General features: G+C 38.0%; 1 protein-coding gene across 1 annotated transcript; it reads left to right on the forward strand.

The window, feature by feature from the left end:
- Nucleotides 1–287: 287 nt before the first annotated feature.
- Nucleotides 288–26,593, forward strand: LOC124545207 (checkpoint protein HUS1-like). The gene is made up of 6 exons (XM_047124073.1): nt 288–434; nt 524–727; nt 801–910; nt 1,056–1,151; nt 14,910–15,087; nt 26,169–26,593. Exons 1-6 carry the CDS (start codon nt 383–385, stop codon nt 26,357–26,359), a joined length of 831 nt encoding a protein of 276 aa, XP_046980029.1. The 5' UTR covers nt 288–382; the 3' UTR covers nt 26,360–26,593.
- The last annotated feature ends 60 nt before the right edge of the window (nt 26,594–26,653 follow it).

A 26,653-nucleotide genomic window follows, 5' to 3' on the forward strand; every position in this document is an offset into this window, starting at 1 on the left:
GTGCGGTTCTAGGCGCTGCAGTCTGGAACCACGAGACCGCTACGGTCGCAGGTTCGAATCCTGCCTCGGGCATGGATGTGTGTGATGTCGTTAGGTTGGTTAGGTTTAACTAGTTCTAAGTTATAGGGGACTAATGACCTCAGAAGTTGAGTCCCATAGTGCTCAGAGCCATTTGAACCATTTTTAGCCATTTGTGTGTGTGTAAGTCTTTCTAACTCGTTCGTATCGATCTGGCGGTCGACGTCATCACAATCCCGTAAGCATCGCTTTGACATTGATACACTTTGACCAACTGAAGCGGGTGTTCAAAGCATAATTAAGGTTATGTTTACATTCGATAATGGCTGAAAGTGCGCACTAATATACGAAATACACAAGAAATATGAAGTTCAGGGGTAAGATGACGGAGGTGTTATGTATAAAGCAGTTTTCAAGTGAGTAAAATGAACTTAATGAGATACCATTACATAATCTATATGGTAGGATCTTTTATTAATTCTTTCTGGACAATTCTTCATAACAGATATAATCGGAGCCTTGGCAAAACTGGCGAAAGACTGTAAGTTGCGAATAACACCGGACAAGATATTTTTCACTGTGTCGGATGGTTCAACTCTGGAGCGACCATTGGCATATTGTATAATAGAACAGGCCCATTTCTTCAACGAGTATACAGTGGTCGGTGTCTCCAACACACACAATATGATATGTTTAATTTTTTCACCAGGTAAGAATGCCGACAGTAAATATTTTCACAATGACATTTAATCAGAATGTTAACAGCAGTTCCCTTGTTTCAGACCTATTGGCGCGGGCTACGGCCAACTTGAGGACATCAGCGAGTACTAAATCAGTGAAAATGAAACTGACGAACAAAATGTCACCTTGCCTCACTTTTGAGATAGAATCGGTAATTCAGAAAACTTTTCGCGTTTGTTTTCTATGACTAATAATGATGTTCTTATTCTTAGTTTCGAAAATTTGTCACGTAAATGTTTAAGAGTGTGTGTTGCAGAGAGTATTGTAAATGTAATCCGGTCCCTTTTTTTTTCTAGGGACAATCACGGCTTTGTGTACACGACATTCCTGTGACTGTTGTCCCACGGAGACAGTGGGGGAGCCTTGAAGACCCTGTCCTGCCAACTTTTGATGTATGTCACTGCTTGTTCCATTTCCAACTTATTAAGGTTGAGTTAATTACAGCATTTGTGATCAGCTTTTCAGTTTCGTTAAACCTGTTTGCTCGTAAAAGAATCAGAAATGTCACTAAATAATTTCTGAACGCCTGTAATTTTATTGTATTATTTTCTCTGGCTTTAGAAATCAGTTGTATTCAGAGTGTCATATTTTAGTTCCCTTCAAGTATTTTCATCTTATTTGTGTTGTTTATTGTCATTGTGTCCATTGGAAGGAACGTCAACAGGCTGAGAAGATGCCTTGACAAATGAGTTAAGCTCCACGGATCATAGCATTATGTTCTTGGCATTTGGATTCAGACATCAATAGCATGCCAAAAGATAAAACTGTGTGATATACTGAGATGAACAATGTGCATAATAGTTCTAAGTTCAAACAGTCCTTACTGCAAGTAATTTAATGAGGGCCAAGAGGAATGTTAGATACGAGTTGTCAACTTTGCCCAGTGACGTAGCTTTAGTGGCCGCTATCACGTCACCTTTTCGGCGCATATATTCACAGTTTTATTGTTAGTTGGAAGGTAACAGTGTGGTTGTAAGTTGGCAAAACCAGCAAATGTGATTCTGAAAACACCTGGTTGTGGCAACAGACTGGCCTGTAACTTTGCGACATTTGTCGTGTGTTCCCTATCTCCTTGATCCATGCCAATGACTCGTATCAAACATTCCTATTATCCATTTGCTGATTTATTATGTGGCCCAATTATTTTATCTCCCCTAACACAATGACTAGTCCGTAGCAATTAAATTGAGGAATCTCATCTTTATGAGAATAGAATGCTGTACAGGTGCAGGCTATGTCACTGTCTATAAAGCCCTAGATATTCGGAATAAATTGATGTTATTTCATTAATTTTGTCAAAATAGCTACTCTGTTTCCATTGACTGAGTAGGTGTACTAGGTATATAGCAAAACGTTAAAAAGTAAAATAGAAATTGACAAAAAACATCGATAGAAATACCTGTTCAACCCTACTTCTGTTTAGAAATGTCTCTTATTCCCACTGTTTTACTGCACCATGTTCTGTTGCATTACAAGCATGAAGTAGTGTGAGCATAATTCTCAACCACAATACATAAAATACATAGCATGTTGCTGGTGTAAGCAGAAATAGGAGTAGTCAGTATGGCGAGAGCTTCTTATTAATTCAGAGGGCTCTTGCCTTTGGTTAACATATACCTTGACTTTTTTCATAATACTGAAGATTTTTCTACTAAACTTTATCTAGGTGGAACACAATGAATAAAGTAATTAATTTACAGACAATGGAAAATCCAGGATAGAACAACCATCCAGGACTGGAGTAACTGAATCACATTCTCTGCCAGGGTTTTTACCACCTCTCATTGGTATTCCACTGCCCACTGAACCCACACAATGTCCTTCTCCATCCCTACATAACCCATGCTCCGAAGCCCTTGCCTCATGGTTCCCTGTAATAGACCTTGATGCAAGACCTATGCCATACATCCTCCCACCACCACCTACTCCAGGCTGGTCACAAGAATCGACCTTCCCATCAAAGGCAGGGCTACCTGTGAAATCAGTTCTGTGATCAAGAATCTCAGCTGCAACCACTGTGCTGCGTTCTTTGTGGGCATGATAGCCGACAAGATGTCTGTCCACATGAATGACCACCAACAAATTGTGGCCAGCAAAAAGCTTGACCACCCGGTTGGTGAGCACATTGCCCAATACAATGTTCTTCATTTTAATGGCTGCAACACAGCCAATGCCACCTGGATCCTTCCTACTAGCACCAGTGCTTCTGAATTGCTCAGGTGGAACTCTTCCTGCAGTATATCTTACATTCCCATAACCCTCATGGCCTCAGTGTTTTTTAGTCATTGTCCTACAACCATCTGTTCCCTACTCTGTTCCCACACCGTCAAAACTCCTGAATGCACCTAGCTGCTGTACCCTCCCACAAGCAGCACTTTTCCATGCTCCACCCCTACCGTGCTATCCTTGCCCATCCCACCCCGGCCTTCTCCTCCTCCCTCCCACCACCCAGATTGATTCTCCCATCATGTGCTGCTGTTTGTAGTCTGGCCCAGCAGCCAGAGACACTGTTTTCTTTTTTTTTTGTGTGTGTGTGTGTGTGTGTGTTTTATTTTGACTAATTCCTGTGGAGGCCTTTCTGGCCCAAAGATTACTTGTTTGACAGTCTTTTTGTTGTGCTTGCCTGCAACACAATATCTCTGCTACATTGTTAATTAATTTACAAAGACTTGACTTGTCTAAAACACACACACACACACACACACACACACACACCTGTACACCTGTGTTTTGGTGGCTGCCTACCACAAAATATGCGTAATCTAGCTCAAAAAGTGATTTCTCTGAAACTAGCTAAATTTTCAGTCTTCTTTTTGTGCCTTTTGATGATTCAACACCTCAGCTATTCACAGTTACTTTTACTTCTTAAATGATTTATATTGTTTTGATGCCAGACATGAAAAATCATCTACACTTTAAAGCATAGTTTGCTTAGAGCTGTGTAGCAGTTAAACATTTAGAAAAAACATGAAGTAACCTGTAAAAATTGGCTGTTTCACTTGATTCATTTTTGCATCTACATCTATACTCTGCAAACCACAGTCAGGTGTATGGTAGAGGTTGCATCCCATTGTACCAGTTATGGTTTCTTCGTGTTCCAACCACGCATGGGAAAATTGACTGTTTGAATGCCTCTGTGAGTGTAGTAATTATTGTAATCTTATCATCATGACCCCTGTGTGAACAATACATAGGGGGTTGTATTATATCACTAGAATAATCCTTTAAAGCTGGTTCTTGAATATTTGTTAATAAACTTTCTTGGGTGAGCGTAAGAGTGTCCTCAAAAGTCTGCCAGTTCAGCTCCTTCAGTATCTCTGTGACACTCTCCCACAAAGTAAACACACCAGTGACCATTCATGTTGCCCTTCTCTGTTTATGTTCAATATCCTCTGTTAGTCCTATTTGGTACGGGTCTCACACACTTAAGCAATATTGTAGAACCAGTAACACGAGTGATTTGTAAGCAATCTTTTTTGTAGACTAGTTGAACTTCCCCACTTATGCACTTCTTTGTATTGTTCTAATAATAAATTTTCTTGCAATGTAATGCAGCTCGAAGGCAAATTTATATCCTTTTATGTACTGACTTTCTAATGAATAGTAGGCTAGTAAGATATGAATTTACACCATCAGCTATAGTAACTAACCACACTTAGATCGACATAATATTAGTTATTTGGAGATGATGAGGCTCACACAGGATAGAGTATCATCGAAGCTGCATCAAACCAGCCTTCATACTGAAGACCACAACACAGACACAACATGCCCGTATGCTCTATGATGGTGGATTTTAACATTTAATTTGCAACAGCCTTGTGGTAGCATTTATTTACAATGCTTTGGTTACGGCCTTCATTAGACCTGTAATTAAGATCAAGGTTAAGTCGATATAAGTATGAAAAGTCTTAATTACAGATCCGATTATGGCTTTCACCGTGATCATGGACTCAATTAGGAAATTCATTTCTTTTATTAATAAATTCATCATTAATTTCTTGGTCTGAAAGGAACGAAACACAGATATTGCTAAAAACAGTGAGTTGCTCTTTACTGAAAGTTTCTAACTGATCCTTTACTGGTACAGTAGAGCCCTGCTATTTTGAGGTTCTGTGTAATTTGAGCTGGTCTTAATATAATTAAAATTTTATGTAGAACTAGAGTAAAAGTCCGTTTTAATACGTTGGCGCATGTGCATATTACACACTTTCGAATGCATTACATTTTGAACTTACTTTCAATTTTCAATGTACAGTTCAGGTTAAACTGTCCCACATAGAGCTCTTGTTAATAACGCACAGAAACAACCTTAGCCTCAGGGTGCTAATGCATTTCTATATCTAATGGACAGGTACCGTTAGGTATTGAGGAGTGGGATGCTCTTTGTTTGTGGAACCAACACTTATTGAGACTGCTTGACAATCAGATGTACAGTGCATACCATTGTTACTGTTGTACCTTACTAGCAGCAGTGTTCATTGAAATGCAGTATGCCTAAGTAACAATACAGTACACATTTTACAACATTGACTGACTGTTGTTGTATGTACTGTAGTTGGTTGTGTAGTAACAACAGCACTGTCGTGAACCCATCTGTCTCACATTAATTTTAAAGTTTTTTATTCATGTACAGTGTACTGTATGCATGTAACTAAATGCTTTTTAGTGTTTTAATTCACACATTGCAATGAGTGGTAGATGTAAGAGAAAATTTGAGCCATTGAACGTGAAGTCAGTAGAGCACTTTCCCACATAAGGCAAAGGTCCCAAGTTTGAGTCTTTGTCCGGCACACAGTTTTAATCTGCCAGGAAGTTTCATATCAGTGCACACTCCGCTGTGGAATGAAAATTTTATTCTGTGAAACTGGATGCTTTGAAAGGACTAGACAAAAGAGAAATATGAAAAAGTCTTGTTGCTGTGGAGTTGGTGAAATGACAGTTGGAGATTGGCATAGAAACAGAGACAAAATTGAGAAGTTTTCATCAAGCAAGTGTTTTATTTCATCATATGAGGAAGTCAGTGTAGAAATCTGAGCATGAAAAAAATTAGTGAAGCTTGTTTCGTTTTTTACCCAACAAAGACGAAACAGAATTCTAATTTCAGGGCCTGTTCTGCAAGAAAAAGCTGATTTTTTTAGGAGTGAGTGAAAGGATGGTGAAGAAGATTTCACTGCAAGTTCAGGATGGTTGTAGAAGTGGAAGAAGTAATATGGCATAAGGAAGCTTGAAATTTGTGATGGAAAACTTTATGCAGATTCTCAATCTGTTACAAATATTTGTGAGAAATTAAGATAGATCATACAAGAAGAAAATCTTATCCAATCAACTGGATAATTGTGGTGAAACAGGGCTAAATTATATAATGCTTCCATCTACAGCTCTAGCCTCAAAAAAAGAAAAGACTGCCCTGGGCTACAAAACACTTAAAGAAGGTTAACAGTTCTTGCTGCATCAAATGCAAATGGAGACCATAAACTGAAGCTGCTGGTAACAAGGAAGCCTCGAGCTTTAAAAAATATCACTACTTCTGCATTGCCCATTACGTATGTTCACCAAAAATGCTCGGGTGGACAAAAATATTTGTAACAAGTGGTTTTATGGCAATTTTGTTTCAGAGACTGCCTTCGAGAGCAGTCTCAATACTTGACATTATTGCTTCACACCCTGATGAGGAAGAATTACAATGTGATAGTATGTCCGCATTGTTATTATACCCCCCGAACATGACAAGTTAAATGCAGTTGGTAGACCAAGTTGTTTTAAAGTGCTTGGAAAAAGGTATCATCATCATTTGCTTCAGGTGCTTCTGCAAACAACAGAAGGTGAAGGAACCATCAAAGAATTTCTAAAAAAACTGTGATAAAACATGTAGTTTACAGGATAACTGATTAATGGTCTGAAATGAAGGCGGAGACATTAAAAAAGTTTTGGAACCAGATTTTATGGAATGAAACAGATACCTACATTACAGACGAAGATGAGCTACGGTTGGCAGAACTAAAGACAAAGCTTGCTGGATCTGAAAATGTGAATGCGTTGATGTTTCAGAATGGATGAACAGTTTGAAGTGACCAATCTTGCAATTGCTGAAATGGTTAGTGAACCTGCTGAAGACAGTAGCAATCTGGAATTGCACAAAAGAAACTGTACCAGTGATCACTCACACCAAGGGTTTGGCAGCATTAGATGTGGCACTGTGTTATATCGAGGAGCAAGCAGTAGCTACCCCCACTGACACCATGCTTCTTAGAAAACGGCACAACATTGCTGCTAAAAAATGAGGCTCTATTTTAAAACAGAGGACACTGGACTGTTTCTTTAAAATGTAACTTACATTTTTGCAGCTTGGAAATTTGTACCTTTACATGTACGTATAATACAGGTATGAACTGAATTGTTTTTTATTTTTAATCATTATTGTGCTCATTAAACTTTTATTCATGATTTACCCATTGATTTAGTGATAGTTAACTGATTTTTGTAATTTGAGGCAGCCTCAGCCTCGGTTAGCTCAAATTACCACGGGCTTTACTGTATTCCTCCATAAAAAGAAAGGGAGAAGTAGGGATGAACCACTCCTTCTAAATTATCAGCAAAAACAAAACAGAAATATCTTTACTCTCAACAGAATATCCAGCTGTGTCCTGATCCAAGTCAGTGCAAATCTGAAAATTGTGGCATCACATCTTGGCTTTGAGCTGTGACATCTTCAAACTGGTGGACATCCTTATTTCAAGCTTATACAACATCGTTACCATGACATCACTCATTAGACACACAAAAAGACACATATAATACAAAATATAAATTGCAGAAGCAAGATGAAACTAACAGGACAACCACACGAATTACAGGATTTCTAAAATATGTGGCAGTCCTAATAACAAGGAAACATCAAAACAGAGACTAACACAAAAAAGAAGCACACCAAATCTTCAGCAACCAACAAAACTGGACTAAGAAAAACCTGAAGACAAAAAACAAACCAACAACAAAACTGGTGTCAGAAATTTCCCTCGACCTTTATAACTCGAACAAAGTCCACTGTACCATGGATTGATACGCAGCTCCAAACAGTTGCACCAGAAATTTCGCTTGACCTGTAAAGCTCAAAATGAAACCCACGATATAGCTAAAATAATAATAGCGACCAGTCGCATTCCATCATAATTACCTTCAACTAAATGCATAAAAAATTGTGCTAACACTAGTTTTGATACACAAGAAATACACAGTTATGCGCATATACTATACATATTGCAATAAAAAAATAGCATATTAACGTGCTTCCCATCCAAAGTTAGCTGACACGTAGATATAAGGATACCAAAAATGTTTCAGCACAATCTTTCAAATGGCCTGTCTCAACCTCTCAAACCAGGAAACCATCCAGATACAATGCCATACATTGTCCTGCTGATTATGTCATATCCTGATTAAAGATGCAGCAACTCAAATGTTCTCCAAAAATGTACTACTTCACATACTCAGAAATTAGACCAAACGACTGTAGAAATTTAATATTAATCACATGCCATCCCCCATTGTGGCATGCAGAGATCCACTCATGTAATACATTGTTACATCCACAATTAACAAAATATGATACACGAAATTAAATGTCCAAGCATGAACTACATACTGCACTAATGATTCTAAACCCAAAAATGAATCTATTGCCCACAAGTGCCAACATCAAAATAACTCTGTAACAAACTGCCTCAAACTCTTCCAATATTATTCTAACAAACAGCACTCAAGCAGTCCAATGAGTCATTAACAGGCTCACAATCAATTTACAAACAAATGTCCCACACAAGGAAGTGCCGCCACATATTCCAACACACTCTCTACAAATACATTTCAAACACACCGCATTGCCATGACATTACACAACACAGTTAAATCACTGGTCAAAGCAGACAGGTGGTACTGCAAAGTTTGGTTGACCCCAAATAAGTTGCTGTTGCAAATAAGTGTACATGGCACACCTATGAAAGTTGTTTGCACTGCAAGAGACATCATGAACATGAAACAAATGTGAAAATGCTGTTCTATTTTTACGTTGTCAGGCTCAGTGAATGAGGTTGGAGAGTGGGGAAAATGAAATACACATTGGTTTTGTATATTGAAAATGTGTGTATTTTAGATCTTTTAACCTAATTAATGTCTAACAAGATTAGTAATGGTACTGACAACTCTAGCATTGAACTGGCTAATATCAGCTTATTGTCATTAGCCATCCAGTTTGTATTCACAAGTGCCCTTAATATATAGTAACTTGTTGAGCAACTACAGTTTTGATCTGATCTAATATTGTTGCACAACAATTGTACTGAAACCCATTTACAACAAAAATAATTGCTTAAGGAGCTTCAAATACAAGAAACTTAATGATTTCCTTGAAGCTGTGTAGATAAATCTCTGCATTTAAACTGCACAAGCTCTGTTGTGTTATTTCTTTTTTCCCCCTTACATTGTGAGTGTCATGCAGAACAACACTGGAAAGCTATAGACAAATCTCAATGTACAATCTGTATGCCTGCTCCTCAAACTTGTCAAATCTTGGTAGTATAACTGATTTTTCTTATTCCTAAATGTTGAATATTACATAAAAGTGATCACAACAGAAACTCTGACATAGCGTTGTACAACTCCCAGATTAAAATAGTCTGTGGCTAGCAGTTCATGCTTCAGCTGATCCAAATAATGGTATTACCAACATTACAAATTACACAAACAGTAAATTTTCTGAATTTTTTTCATGTAATGTTTAAGCTTAAAACTTAGTATCTGAACATGAAATTTCTTTTATGTGAAGCAATTGCATATCAGACATGGCATAACTTTTACTTCACAGTCAATTGAGGAATATATTTCAAAGTTCTAATTTTATTCTTTACTGCATTGAAAATCCATTATTCATTTGGACAACTTGTATATTGCCTATTTCAGCATTTACATTTTCCTTTTTTTAAATTTATTTATGAATTCAGAAATATATAACTTTTGCGTCCTCAACATGAATTTTCATTTCATTGATATTGTAGTATATTTACCTTTAGCCCTTTACTTAGTATTCTGGACCGAGCGAGGTGGCGCAGTGGTTAGACACTGGACTCGCATTCGGGAGGACGACGGTTCAATTCCGCGTCCGGCCATGCTGATTTAGGTTTTCCGTGATTTCCCTAAATCACTCCAGGCAAATGCCGGGATGGTTCCTCTGAAAGGGCACGGCCGACGTCCTTCCCCATCCTTCCCTAATCCGATGAGACCGATGACCCCGCTGTCTGGTCTCCTTCCCCAAACAACCAAACCAAACCTTAGTATTCTGGTTTCCTAACATGACTGCATTCTTTCTACTTGTGAAGCCACTTTTTGATGTGTTTGTGCTCAATGCTACTGGCAGCAATTTGAAGGTTAATGGTGGAGAACTACACAGTTTTATATAAATTTCATTTGCAAGGGAATTCAATAACATTATTTCAGGAAATTCTAGGAATGAAACTTGATTTAAAGGTCAGCAAGGACATATTTCCCCCATTGTATTTGAATTTTGATAATTTCATAGTGCAAATAAGTTCATTTTTAATTAATTAGTCAGCCAAAATCTGGTCACATTGTGATAAATCCGATTCTTCTTCTTCCTCTTCTTCTCTTCCCCCCCCCCCCCCCCCCCCCCCCCCACCCCCCACCCCACATACAATGATTCAGAAACAAATTTCTGTCACATTTGGAAAGAGGTATATTGCTGGCAGTTACATTGTCTTTACTTCATGGTATGCGATTTGTTAGGTAATTGATGAGCAGTTTTCTCATGGATATTGGATCGTGCAAATGACTCTCAGGTTCTTATATACAGGACATTCAGTGTGCAAATATTTAATTGGCTTTATGATGATAGGTTAATAAAACAATTAGTGAAAGTTGAGTGTGAAGAGAACAGCAAACCACTCTGTTCTTGGAAAATACGTTGCACCATTGTTGTGTGAAACTGATGTGACATAAAATTACTGGTAATGGCTATATAGAATAGCAATAGGTTTAGGTATGTTCATTTTTGGATATGCTTTTTAAATAAATATCATGCCAAAAGAACCTTTTCTGAGTAGAATCTTTAAGGATTGTTACTGTGCACATCACTCTGGATTTCAAAAGTCTCATATCCCGAAGTAGCTGCTGAGCATTTATCATCATTCATGATGGTAAATGACATGTATCGATGTTTACTACATCCACACTATTCCTTAAGTTGATACACTTATCATAAATGATCCTTGTAAATCTGAATATGGCTCTCTGTGGAACACATAAGGTAGTGCTGAATGGTTGGTCCATGAAGTGCTTATTATGACAGGAGAAGGGTTATTGGTTATGATGGCAGTTTCTGAAGACTATAAGCTGTGGTGCTTCGTCTGTCTTCACTGGCTACACTGCTGTGGCATTCCTTCTTAAAGAGACTGAAGACTCTTGTTGAATGGAGGAAAGTATCAACCATCTGTTGAGCTTACCGTATCCATAGTGCTAGATAAGAAACACACACAGTCTTGTTCCACCAAATGGTTAAAAACTTGAGAATGGTTCAGGAAATATGATATGGCTATGCCCAAGCCAGAAGCAGCATGTCTAACATAACACATTTACACTAATATCTTTAGCAAGGATTTAATACACAATTAGCATTTTTTTGTGTTTGCCAAAGACAAAAACAGATATATTTATAAGATACAGAAAAAATTGGAAACTTTATATCATTTTTTAGTGCTGTATATGACTTTTGTCAAAGTAAAAAAAATTCTGCTGAAGTACAGTTTTACAGTTGGCACCAGTGTAACACTAATTGTTAGATGAATCTTGTATACCAACACATCTTGAGGCTCTCATAGCCATGCTGGAAATATTTTATGGGAGAGTGTCTGCTATTTCCCCTGTGTCCCCAGGTAAAAATATATAATACTAATGAAATCTGACAGTATCTGGTTGCATATTCAGTTATACAAATACCTATTTACTCAAATGAGCTAACAAGTACAATTAATTACATCATGGACCTGCACAATTGTTTGAGACTCATGTAAAGAAGAAATTGTCATGTAGATGGTAATACGAGGGCTATCCACAAAGTGCATTACGTTTTGGAATTAAAAATAAATAAAGTATTGGAAATTTTTTTTATTATATACAGATGAAAGCCACACTTAAATACTACTTTTCTACATTGTTGCCATTTAAATTAAGGCACTTACCGTAGCGATGGACGAGCTTGGAAATTCCTTCATAGTAAAATTCGCCCGCCTGTGCCTTCAACCACATGGTTACCTCTTCTTTAAGCTGTGCGTCGCCATCAAAACGCTGCATAGCCAAGCACTTCTTCATTGCTGGGAATAAGTGGAAGTCGCTCGGTGCCAGGTCGGGACTGTACGGTGGATGAGGAAACAACTCCCACTTCACTAGTGGCATTTGCCGTGTGGGCCCGGGCGTTGTCGTGAATCAGCAAGATCTTTGAGCCCAACTTTCCCCTGCACTTGTTTTGTATTGCTCTTGTGCAGAGTTTGGCAATACCTTTGAGAGTTTACTGTAGTGCCTCTTTCCAGGAAATCCACAAAAATCACACCTTTTCTGTCCCAAAAGAAGAGGTAACCACGTGGTTGGAGGTGCAGGCGGCCAAATTTTACGCCGAAGGAATTTCCAAGCTCGTCCATCGCTACGATAAGTGCCTTAATTTAAATGGCAACTATGTAGAAAAGTAGTATTTAAGTGTGGCTTTCATCTGTATATAGTAAAAAAAAATTCCAATACTTTATTTATTTTTAATTCCAAAATGTAATGTACTTTGTGGATAGCCCTCGTATTTGGTATAGCGGTGTGGGGCAACAACACATTGTCATCATCAGACACTGTGTTATTAATGTCACCCATAACTGAGTCAAGCTAGAAACTGTTAGTGGCCTTTATAAAGAAAACAAAGCTCCTTGCACAGGGAAAATAATTTTGGTTCTGCACACAAAAGATGCATTTTACAGTGTGTGCTATTTTTTATTCATACATTCCATATTTTATGTTGCTCATATCACAAGGAAGAACCTTCAGGTATATGAAATTAATCATAAACATAAAAAATCAGTTCTTAGATTTAATAACTAACGTTTTGGACTTCTACACTCTGTTTGTACATACTCATGCTAAAATTATGTATGTTTGAATAAGCTGCTACTTGCTTGGTTACAATAAAAAGCTTCTGTTTCTCCTGTTAGTGTCTCCGGCTTGATACTTATGACATTTGTCCTATAAATGTTGCTTATGTGTCACGAGAATAGACAAAAAGCATTGCTTGTAATGGAATTAACATGACTCTTAAATCCTTGAATCTGGATAATTAGACAAGTTTTAGGAGGGCTGGCAACTAAGGTAATTTTCTTTTTGTAGTATTTATTTTTAGGGTTACTCTGGGTCTTGCAGTATTAGATGGGATCATGTCAAAGACTTTCACACCAGAACACAGAAACAAATTCTGAACCCTACATAAGAAGGCAAAGTCTACATGCAGATTATTTTCCTGTTTTGTTTTTTATAGTTGTAGTCTTCATTGTGAAGAATGGTTTGATGCAATCCTCGATAGTAGTTTATCCTGTGTGAGCCTCATCATCTCTGTATAACAACTGCAGCCTACATCTATTTGAACCTACTTCCTTTAGTCAGGCCTTGATCTTCCTTCATAGTTCAATTGTTACACTCCTCCTCCCCCCCCCCCACCCCCCCTCCACCCCCCGCCTCCAAAACACACACACACACACACACACACACACACACACACACACACACACACTCACTTTCACTTCACTACCAAAGTGAAGAGAAGATTCCTTGATACTGCAAGAGTTTTATGGATTGTAAATCAAAATTTAACCCATGCTCAGTTTATGGTAATGGAAAAGCTTTGGTGGAATATAAATAATGCAAGAAGTACAGCTAACAGCTCATCGTGCAGTTAAGTTGTTGACCGGAACATAAAATAAGACTGAGAATTATGTTAAATTTCATACGAAATCTTCCTCAGAGCTACTGGAAGATTCATGTACAGGCATGGTTGCATTGTCCTGACTGACTATATTGTGCTGGCGTTGCAGCTCAACTGGGTTCAGGAGCTGTGTCAGATGGAGTGAACAAGGAGAGAATGGAGGTGAGAAATAGAAGGGAGGGTTGGGAAAGGATGACTGACAGCTGGGAGGGGGAGGCAGTAGTTGTATGTTGTAGGTCTGTGGCACTGTTGAGCCTGTTATGGCTCCAGACAGGAGGAATTGTGCACAGCACATAGTAAAATGGAAGGATGCTTTGGGAAGGGGAGATAGAACAGAGGAAGAGGGAGTTTGCAGAGAGAAGTTTGTAACTGCAGAATGAGTGAAGTTAGGGTGATGAGGCAGGAGTGAAGGTGGGGCATGGGCTAGCAGAGATTGAGGCTAGGAAGCTTATGAGATCAAAGAATGTATTGAAAGGACAATCCCCATCTATATAATTCAGATAAGCTGGTGTTGGGAATAGAAGGATTCAGAGTGCTCTGGTTGTGAAGTAGCCATTATCATCAGGCATCTTGTGCTTAACTGTATATTCTACCACTGGCTCATCAACACTGCTATTAGCCACAGTTTGGCAGTGGCCATTCATTTGGATATACAGCTGGCTGGTGGTCATGCCCATGTAAAACACTGCAGAAGTTACAACAGAGTTGGTATATGATGTGACACCTTTCACAAGTGGCTTTACTTTTGATAGACAAGGATATGTCTGTGACAGAACTGAAGTAAGATGTGCTGGGTAGGTGCATTAGACACGTCTTGTATCCTCATCTTCTACATCTACAGGTATCCATAGGCAAGGTGGCAGCATAATACTGCTTTGAGAGGAGTGGGAGGGATGGAGAGTAGGAGGAGCAAACATTATTGTCATTATCATCATTTTAATCATGTTTTAATGTTGTTGGTCTATCTCCAAACCATTATTCTGAATTATCAGTTCATAATACTCACTAAATACTTAAATAGCAATATAAGCTGTGCTCCAAAGCTAAAATATTGTTGAACTATATTAAGACTGTAATGTTTATGTTATTGCATGATCTTAAGAATATGTCATGTCTTTCCATTTTTCAGGTTAGTATAGATTTCCCAAATTTCAGGATTTTGCGAACAATAGCAGAACGTATGCGTAACATCAACTTGTATTTGGAGGTTGGGGCCAATTCACTGGGAACACTTGTAATTGAAACACGGACAGATATTGTCAGACTAAGAACTCAGTTCAGCGATCTCAATATAAACAGCACAGCAAGTAAGTTTATTAAAAAATTGTCTCTAAACGCTGAATCACATGTGCTTTATACATCAATTTAGCAATGCTTAGCTCAGTTAATGTGTAGATGATGGCATGAATTAAACTTTTGACTTTTACCAGAACTTTCCTACTTCTGAACATATAATTTTTGAGTATTATACTAACTAATCTGCCTAAAATAGTTTTTTGTTTCAAAGTCCATTGAAACACCGCATTTTTGTAGGGCTAATTTAATATTGCCATATGATCATCAAACATGCTATTAAAAATGAAAAAAGACTAATTAATTCATAATTATAATGTGGATGTGTAAGATATTGAGTGCATATATGTTGTAACTGGCAAAAATAAATCAAAAATCAATCCTGTATACGTGTTTCACATAGTTATTTTGATTTTTGTATGTGATTTTTCTCATTTAGTTCATGTAAATAAGCATATCTATGTTCTGCAAACCACCTTACTGTGTGTGGCAGAAGGTACTTTGGTAACATTTCCTTTTCCCACCTTGCCTGTTCCATTTATAAATGGTGCATGGGAAGAACAATTGTCACTCTAGCTCTTTGTGAGCTCATAATACTATTTTCTCATCATCATTTGCAAGGGATATGAGGGCGTAAGTAATATGTTGTCCAACTCTTAGAATTTCAGCATTAAATCTTTCTGTGATGCACAATGCCTCTTTTTTAGGATTTGTCATTGGAGTTTGTTGAGTAGTTCCAAACTCTCTGCACTGAATAAACGAACGTATGGTGGAATGCACCACTTTTCTATTCATCCTACTCATGAAAGTGCCCCAGATTGAATAAGTCAAACAAGTAATTTGCAAGCATCATCTATCATGAATGAATTACATTTCCTTCATATTCTCCCTACAAATCTCAGCCTGGCTTCCTGTAGTATTTGTTTTATATGGTCAGGCCTTCTTATGTCAGTACATATAGTTTCTCATATGTATTTTGCGGTAGTTAATATTTCCAATGATTTGTCGCCTATAGTGTTATCAAACAGTAGTGGATTTCTTCACCTATTTGTGCACAATATATTACATTCATCATTATTTGCCAAGCCCTGCATCAGTCACGAATTCTCTATAGATTTTCCAGCATTTTTCTATAGTCTTCTGGCATTGCACCTTTTTTACAGACAACAAAGTTGTCCTTGAATACCCTCATGGGACCTTCAACATATCCACTAGAAAGATCATTAATATAAACTGTAAACAGTAACAGCCTTATAACACTCTCTTGGGGCACTCCCAGAGTTACGTTTAAATGTAATATGACTGCAAGGTGTCTGTTCTTTCGAACATGTCCAAAAGAACAGACACCATACGGAATCTGCAGCTGTGATGCATGTTATATATAGTAATTTAATTGGATGGATAAAAATCCACTCATCAAGCTGTGTCTGAACACATGCATAAAAGGAGGTTATAATTAGGGAAGCTTTTGGAGCCAATGGCTTCTCCTTCAGGCAGAAGGGTCGAAGGGGAAGGAAGAGGGATGAAGGAAAAGGACCGGAGAGGTCTAGGAAAATGGATAGATTTCAGGAAAGTCACCCAGAACTGCAGGTCAGGGGAGACTTACCAGACGGGATGAGAAGGAAAGACCAAGTGTTGGCGACTGCATTGGATGAGATTTGAAAACCTGAGATCTCAAAGGTGGAAGACAACATCATGTGTGAGTTAGTAAGAGTAAAAAGCTAGGTGGGGGGGGGGGGGGCAGTGAAAAATAAATGGTTAAGACAATGAAAGATGTAGAAAACTAAAACAGAGTGAGGAAAAGAGCAGTTACTGTGAGGAAATGCTGAGACAGAAGAAATTAATGTAAATTAAGGCCATGTGGATGGCGAGAACCAAGGACATGTTATAGGGCTAGTTCCCACCTGCAGATTTCTGAGAAACTGGTGTCTGGGGAGGAACCCAGATGGCTCATGTTGTGAAACAGTCACCGAGCTCACGATTGTCATGTTGTAGATCATGCTTTGCAACAGGATATTGCTTGTTGCCAATATACACCCTCTGCCTCTGTGTGTGTGTGTGTGTGTGTGTGTGTGTGTGTGTGTGTGTGTGTGCGCGCGCGTGCTGCTGCCGCCACTTGGTGAGTAGATTTCTTATCTATCCACTTAATTTAGTTAGTCAAAAATCGATTATTTTTGTGGCTGTATTGTGTAAATTGATGGTGGAGGGGGAGAAAGGAAAGGAAAGAGACTATTGTGGTCAGCTGCAAAGAGACTTCATGCGAAATCAGCTGCAACAGGTGGAAATGTATACCAGACCAGATTTAACCACTGCACCATCCAGACACAATGTTTCTCACAACTGTGTGGACTATCTGAGCAAACGTCTTGGCCGACCCCCCCCCCCCCCCAGTGCCAACTATCTACAGTCCCTGTCCATGTCCTCCATGCTCACCACTTTGAGTTTCCCACATGAGGTTGGAAGTTACTGTGCATCCGCACTGAAGCTGGTGGATTCATCACCCATGAAGGTGAATTCATATAATTTGATTCATCTTGATGGGCAATGAATCCACCATCTTCAGTGTGGATGCACAAAATAACGTACAACATCCTGTGGGAATCTCAAAGTAGTGAACATAAGGGACATGTACAGGGCTGTGGATAGGTGGCACTAGGTGGAGTGAGAGTCACCCGAAAGACGTACCAAATAGGCCACACATTTGCAATAAACACTGTGTCCAGATGGCGCATTGATTAACGCAACTGTATTGTAAGCAGGAGATCTTGGGTTTGATTCCTAGTCCGGCACGCATTTTCACTCATCGCTGCTGATTCCACTAAAGTCCTGCTGCAGCCGACATTAACAGTCCCTTTCCTTTTTTTGTCCCCTCTTCACCTTCAATTTACATAGCCCTTAAATGTACTGATTTCATTCCATTAAGGCTGATTTGTTTAGTTCTGTCTGTAAGGAACCCCTGAATCCAAACACAATTCTGATCCAATGCTTGTTAATCTCATATTGTGTTCCCTAAAAGACAGTAAAGACAGCATAGTAATGTGTCGAATGCCCTCTGAAATTCAAGGAAACATGGAATCAACATAGATCTCGTGGGTGAACAGAGTGAGCTGAGATTCAAAAGATCTTTGTTTGCAGAATCTGAGAATCTGTGTTGGTTTTAATATATGATAGTTTAAACTCTTCAAAAACTTCAAAATCTGTGTTAGCATTAGATGTGTTCCATAATTCTAGAACAAATTGACGACTGTGATACAGGCCTGATAATTATATGGGTCTGTCCAAGAAACCTAGTGTGAAGATGGGAATGACCGCACTTCTTTCTGGTCATTAGGTGCTCTTCATTCCTTCAGTGACCTACAGTAAACTACTCTTGGTAGAGGAACAAGTACTTTTGCATTATCTCTGTAGAAATAAGTGTCCCTTCCGTTCCAGAAGTCTATCACTGCTGAGCCATTTTAGTTCGATTTCTATTTTGCAGGGCTTATCCCAATATATGCCAATTTGGCATTCATGTTGTTGTTGAACAGAGGAGCAGTATTACATTTTTTTTAGCAGTGAAACAAATTCAAAAAACCAAATTTCGTGTTTCATCCTTCTCTCTTTCTCCTGTTTTTGTGCATATGGTCACCGAGTGGCTGTATAAATGATTTTAATCCAGTTACAGATTTTACATAAGACTGAAACTTCTGAAGAGTTTTAGTCATATAATTTGGCAAAATTTTACTTTAAAATTAATTGAATGTGTAGCGGTTCGCCTCCTTTGTTTCTTTGTTTGTTGTCCTCAGTGTTGACGTACTAGCTTAAAAAAATAGGAGGTGGCCATGTGCAGTACTGTCTTAAGTAAATCATGTAGCCGACAGATGCACAATTGCATTTCACAGTCTTTCACTTTCACTACCACCCAATAATGCACAGTTATATATGGCCAGTGCACTGTTGTTCTAACTTCCTATAAGCCTCACTAATAGTTAGCAGGCGAGCCATCCACATACTGCTAAAATAGTTTACTGTTGAACATCTGCGAGCAGTAAAAGCCTAACCACAAAGTTCTTGAAGAATAGAAAGGTACATATGGAGCAGACACTGTCACTGTTTTAACACACGACCTAATTATGTAATTACACTGTTAAGTTAATGCATTGTTGCCATTCTGACCAACACTGGTTCCTTGTCTGAAACTCAGCTGTGGACTGACTGTCTTGTGATCAAAAACTGGGCCCTTATATATCCTCACAATAATAGGTACTGAACTTACACATTGTTCAAAGTAAAATTAACAGAAATTACAATTAAAACTTACTTCACACAATTAACTGACTACATCAAAAAATTGGTTCTTTTTAACAGTTTCTTTTACTACAGGGGTTAAGCCGAATTATTTGTTTAAATCATGAAATTAATGTATATAGTTACATAAACAATACTTTTGACAAAACTGTTAATTACTTTGGAATTAATTGAAGGCTGGCTTTGCTAACATGTTGACAAAAAGAGCTAAATAGATACTTTAAGATTACTAGTATTTCATCTTCCAAATGTGTATAATTAGTACAGAATTTGTATTTGTTTATACATCAACAGTAGAATTTAAGTAATGAAACAATTATTGATTTCACTCTATAATGAAAGATATTAACAAGGCATAGTCAAAATAAATTAGAAAATCAATTACGTACATAAAATGGGGGTAAGGAATGAAAGAGGAAGCCGCCTGGTAGAATTTTCCACAGAGCATAACTTAATCATAGGCTAACACTTGGTTCAAGAATCATGAAAGAAGGTTGTATACATGGAGACACTGGAAGGTTTCAGATAGATTATGTAATGATAAGACAGAGATTTAGGAACCAGGTTTTAAATTGTAAGACATTTCCAGGGGCAGATGTGGACTTTGACCACAATCTATTGGTTATGAACCGTAGATTAAAACTGAAGAAACTGCAAAAAGGTGGGAATTTAAGGAGATGGGACCTGGATAAATGAAAGAACCAGAGGTTGTAGAGTTTCACGGAGTGCATTAGGGAACGATTGACAAGAACGGGGGAAGAAGAGGGGGTAGCTTTGAGAGACGAAATAGTGAAGGTAGCAGAGGATCAAGTATGTAAAAAGATGAGTGCTAGTAGAAGTCCTTGGGTAACAGAAGAAATATTGAATTTAATTGATGAAAGGAGAAAATATAAAAATGCAGTAAATGAAGCAGGCAAAAATGAATAAAAACATCTAAAAAATTAGATCAACAGAAAGTGCAGAATGGCTAAGCATGGAAGGCTAGAGGGCAAGTGTAAGGATTTGAGGCATATATCACTGGGGGTAAGTAGATACTGCCTACAGGAAAATTAAGGAGACCTTTGGAGAAAAGAAAATCACTTGTTTGAATATCAAGAGCTCAAATGGAAACCCAGTTCTAAGCAAAGAAGAGAAAGCAGAAAGGTGGAAGGAGTATACAGAGGATCTATACAAGGGTGATGTACTTGAGAACAATATTATGGAAATGGAAGAGGACATAGATAAAGATGAAATGGGAGATATGATACTGCGTGAAGAGTTTGACAGAGCAGTGAAAGACCTAAGTCCAAACAAGGCCCCGGGAGTAGACACGATTCCATTAGAACTACTGATAGCCTGACAAAACTCTACCATCTGATAAGCAAGATATATGAGACTGGCGAAATACCGTCAGACTTCAAGAAGAATATAATAATTCCAATCCCAAAGAAAGGAGGTGTTGACAGATGTGAAAATTACCGAACTATCAGTTTAATAAGTCACGGCTGCAAAATACTGACACAAATTTTTTTACAGATGAATGGAAAAACTGGTAGAAGCCAACCTTAGGGAAAATCAGTTTTGGAGTCCATAGAAATGTTGGAACACATGACTCAATACTGATCCTACGACTTATCTTAGAAGACACATTAAGGAAAGGCAAACATACATTTCTAGCATTTGTAGACTTAGAGAAAGCTTTTAACAATGTTGATTGGAATACTCTGTTTCAAATTCTGAAGGTGGCAGAGGTAAAATACAGGGAGCGAAAGGCTATTCACAATTTGTACAGAAACCAGATGGCAGGTACAAGAGTTGTGGGACATGAAAGGGAAGCAATGGCTGGGAAGGGAGTGAGACAGGGTTGTAGCCTCTCCCTGATGTTATTCATTCTGTATATTGAGCAAGCAGTAAAGGAAACAAAAGAAAAATTTGGAGTAGATATTAAATTACATGGAGAAGAAATAAAAAGTTTGAGGTTCGCCGATGACATTGTGATTCTGTCAGAGACAGCAAAGGACCTGGAAGAGCCGTTGAACGGAATGGACAGTGTCTTGAAAGGAGGGTATAAGATGAACATCAACAAAAGCAAAACGAGGATAATGGAATGTTGTCGAATTAAGTCGGCTGATGCTGAGGGAATTAGATTAGGAAATGAGACACTTGAAGTAGTAAAGGAGTTTTGCTATTTGGGGAGCAAAATAACTGATGATGGTCGAAGTAGAGAGGATATAAAATGTAGACTGGCAATGGCAAGGAAAGCGTTTCTGAAGAAGAGAAATTTGTTAACATCGAGTATTGATTTAAGTGTTAGGAAGTCGTTTCTGATAGTATTTGCATTGAGTGTAGCCATGTATGGAAGTGAAACGTGGACGATAAATAGTTTAAACAAGAAGAGAATAGAAGCTTTCGAAATGTGGTGCTACAGAAGAATGCTGAAGATAAGGTGGGTAGATCATGTAACTAATGAGGAGGTATTGAATAGGATTGGGGAGAAGAGACGTTTGTGGCACAACTTGACTAGAAGAAGGGATCGGCTGGTAGGACATGTTCTGAGGCATCAAGGGATCACCAATTTAGTATTGGAGGGCAGTGTGGAGGGTAAAAACCTTAGAGGGTGACCAAGAGATGAATACATTAAGCAGATTCAGTAGGATGTTGGCTGCAGTACGTACTGGGAGATGAAGCAGCGTGCACAGGATGGAGAAGCATGGAGAGCTGCATCAAACCAGTCTCAGGACTGAAGACCACAACAACGACAACAACAACAACAGCTGTGAAAAGTGTAGTTACTAGCTATTTTACAGATGATGCATTTTAGGCCGTACATCACTGCATACCAAATATAGCTAATATATCTGACTTGTTTATATTCCATAGGGCTTGCAGCATAGTATAAGTCAGCAAATGACGTTTATAAGGAGTGTCCAGCGTCAATGGAGGGTTATATTAATTTTTATTTCTCTCCATTTTCAGTATGTATCTGTTTCAGCTAAACTGTTGTTATCAGGCGACCTGCAGCACAATGTCAGTTACATTATTTTCATTATACATATTTGTGTTACGATAGGACATGGAACATGGATTGCTACTTACATGTATATTGTCTAGATGGATTGACATACGTATAAAATTGTTGGCAACAGTATTTTGACTGCTCCGTATTTGTTGAATTAAGGTTGTAATTAATTTTTTTATGACAATAACTTGACTGTTTTGGAGCTACGATGTTGAATGTTTACTTAGTGCAGTGTGTTTCACAATGTTTTGACATTCTAAAATTTGAATAATATGCTCAAAAAACAAGATACGGCAGTGGTGGCACCATCTATTGGTAGCACAAAGTGTTAAGTTTCTTACCATATACAGGGGAGTAATCATGTCATATTGGTTAAAGCAACTTTGTGATGTAGTGCTGTTTCCACTACGACAAATCTATCGTGCATTTGCAGCATGTCTTTCGTAAGCATTTCAAGATTCAACTGTGATATCCAATTCCTGCTCGGGGAACAATGTTGAAGAGAATGAGAAACTCCCATGCAACTACCAGTGCATGGAATCAAAATCAACAAGCCTTTGGAAAACCGTCTGAACTCCAGAGTACATTGAACATGTGTGTAGCAGTTTACAGGTAAACTCTCACCATTTGTTACCAGAACTTTCTCAAATGGCTGGTCAAGAAGCTATCAGCAGTTAAATAGATAGAATTCGCAATGAGATTTCCAGAATCCCTCCAGCAGTTATGAAAGATGTGTTCAAAAATTGAGTGAAATGCCTCTAGTGTTGTATAGCTGTGAACGGTCATCATTGTTCTAATATAGTGTTTATAAGTAAACGTGGGTAAATGTTGTACCTTGTGAAAATGTTCAGCTTTGTTTTGCAACTAGTTTCCATATTATTTAAATTTTGATTTGACAAAACATTGTGAAACATCCCGTATAAGCACTGTTACACAGATGATATATACATTATTTAGTTTAGTTGTTTATATGTCTGTGGTTGCTGTATGCAGTAGTAGTAGCAGTAGTAGTAGTAGTAGTAGTAGCAGTAGCAGCAGCAGCAGCAGCAGCAACAGGAGCAGTCTGTGTTTATAGCAGTTGTAGATGCTATTAATTTTTGTGTGTTTGTTCGATAATGGCAATGTAGCCTAAAGACGTATTTAGTACAAGTGGAAGGAAATGAAAATTAATATCGTGCAGCAGCGAGTCTGGACATTCCTTATAAATATGTCATATTTATATTTATTTTAACACTGAAAGGAGAGCCATGCCTCTTTCCAGTCTAAAAAGCTCTGTCGCGTTTGTCTTTTTCGTACACTGCCGATACAAGCTTAAGCGTGTGCCCACTGCTACTCCATCAATGGTAACTTCAAATCCAGCATTGTTTCTTCTGAATACACCTCAAGCTGAATTGTGTATTGCTTTGTGAAACTGAAATTTTGTAGAAATACTATTGTAGATTAATTAACTTGCAACCATTATTTTTTTACCTACCACATGGTATTAAGTGCCATGTTATGTGGTCTTATTAAAAATAAGCTTTTGATAGTCTCATTTTTAAGGACACTGAAATACTTGCTCAAATTTACCTTATTGTAATGAGCAGTTTCTCAGTAAGTTGAAAATTTATGTCTTGCTTTGTCAGAGTAGCTGACACTAGTTGCTTCAAGAAGTGTAAGCTATCTGGAGTTATTCATGGAATTTCTGTTTGCATTGAGAGAGTTCATGAGAAACCACAATGAAACTATGTTTGATATTTATAACACTGTACAGGTGCTCCAAGTAATTACAGTTTTCCAATTTTCTGAGCTTTAAATAAAGTTAAGACACAGTATGAGGGTGGTCTGAAAAGTGCTCAGCCCAATAGTGCTAATGACAATTTATGCTTTCAAAGAAGTTTTATTTTTCCGTATAAACTTCTGAAATATCAATGCATTTCATCCAGTGGTGATCCAATGCCATTATCCCTTCTCTGTAGCATTTCTCCAGAAGAGCTGCAAAGTACCCATCTATAGTGGCAGTGGCTTCTTGACTGGAGGAAAAGTGCTGACCAGCGAGTAATTTCTTCAGTTTTGAGACTGAGGGAGCCAAATCTGCGGAATAGAGTGGATGTTCCAGCATTTCATAATGCACATACCTTGGGTTCCCCATTCCCAAGACACTTTTTTATACAGATGCAGTGTCCTGAGGTATATGACTATTTTGTTCTTTTAGCTAGATCTCTTTTTCATGAATGCTTGTGTCCAGTTTCATGAGAAGATGACAGTAGTATTGTCCAGTTACAGTTGTACCTTTTTCAAGATAGTCAACCAACAAAATTCGTTTCACAACCCAAAACACTGACGCCAACATCTTTCCCATCGGTGGGACTGTCCTTGTATTCTATGGAGCTGAATAACCAGCTTATGTCCACTACATAGATTGCTGGACTTGAGTGTGTAGTGGGTGTAGTGGTGAATTCATTTTTCATCCACTGTCACATATTGATGCAAAAAGTCACTTCTGTCCCTTTTTTTTAAAAAAAAAAAAAAAAAAAAAAAAAAAAAATCATCACATCAAACACTTTTTGAAAAGTGTCATGAATGCATTTGTAATCCACAGTGAGAACATGTCACCCATCTTGCGCAAAGCTTTCTGGTATTCTTAGCAATTTCACACACCTTTATATGCTGACCTTCCAAAATCATGTCATGCACTTGTCGATGATTTCTGCTGTGCTTGCACTTTTTCACTTTTCAGACATCCTTCACTTGGATCATGTTGTATGCTTTCATGATCATGTTTAAACTTGGCTGCCCATTTCTTCATGGTGAAAATTGATTAATTCTTCTTTTATGAAGAATTTAATCGCTGCACAATATTCAGTTTTTTCCATATTCAACACCATGTGCGTCACAACTGTTTCAGATTACTTCCTACAGTCAACTGCTGCCTGGAATTAATTGCATCTTTACATTGCATCTACTAACATACGTAGCAATGTAAGGGGAAGAGGCAAACAAGTGGTGCAAGCAGAATGTGATTCGTGATGTGTTGTTGCCTGTCGCGTCATTCCATTGCAAACAGATAAGCATCACATCATGTGTCTTTTATTGTGATGTATTGTATCGTATATCACTAGGATCCATACCTTATGGTTTAAACTATGTGATATAGCTTACTTTTAACTTTGATTTGACCCCTAGTGGGATCCACTGTGGTGTTGTGTTGGTAAGTATCGTAGTTCCTGTGTCTGATTGGAATTCCATTTCATATCTGTTGATGATCAGCTTGACTACTAGTTTAGCTGACTTTCCATTTACTGGCAAGAGTGGTGTGATGGCGTAAAACAGTAGTGCTGATACAATGTAGTTATGCATTTGTATGTGTGTGTTTCCTTTTTAGTCTGTCAACTCTGGATATTGTACAAATTCTTAGGAATGACTTCATTCTTGTTTGCAAGAGTGTCAACTACTCGAATGTAAGCTGAGTTACCTTTACTTTTTCCATGATTTGTATTCCATATAAGACTATCACAAGTTGTGTAGACTCTTATTGAGGAGGAGCAATATCCAAATCCTCAACCAGCCATTCTTATGTGGGTATGCTGTGATTTCCATGAATTACTTGAAGTGAATAACAGGGAGTCTATTAAACAGGACGCCACTTTGTTCCCCCAGCTCCTATAACACTCCATTTATAGTGACATAATCCTCAGTGTTAGCTTAAAATAATATCTATTTTATTCACCTGACAATGAAGGTTTAATTTTTTTTTTTTTTTTCAGGCTTTCATAATTTCAATGAGTTTTTCTTTTACAGAATTACATGTAATTACTCTCTTTGTTCCAGACGCATTGCCTGATCCAGAAAAGATTCGATCCGTGAGAGTGGACGTCCGAAAATTTGTACAAGTTCTGGCTAGTGAACAGTTGCACCCAAACAAAATGCAGTGTGATATAGCTGATGGTCGCTTGTTGCACCTCTTAGTCATACATGAGGATGTGACTTTGCATTACTTCTTGTCACATTATGACAGCTGAGATATGGCAGTAACCCTTCTTCCTTCCTCAAGTAGGGTTGGGGAGAGAGAGAGCTGTTGGATCACACATCTATCAGAGCCATGATTATGGTTGATGGACTACTGTGGGATAGTAACTTGCTGATGTGTGAAAATGTAGCAATATCTTTCGATTCCCTTTTTTCTGATATGTATAGCTTCTTAGTAATTTATTATTGATTCTGTATTATCTGTATTAAATGTGTTGTCTTGCTAAGTCTGTGTTTATTGTGCTCATTGAGTAGAAAGTCAACAACTTCAGGAATACACATATTGG

This window comes from Schistocerca americana, chromosome 8 (assembly GCF_021461395.2).
Source record: "Schistocerca americana isolate TAMUIC-IGC-003095 chromosome 8, iqSchAmer2.1, whole genome shotgun sequence".
Lineage (NCBI taxonomy): Eukaryota > Metazoa > Arthropoda > Insecta > Orthoptera > Acrididae > Schistocerca > Schistocerca americana.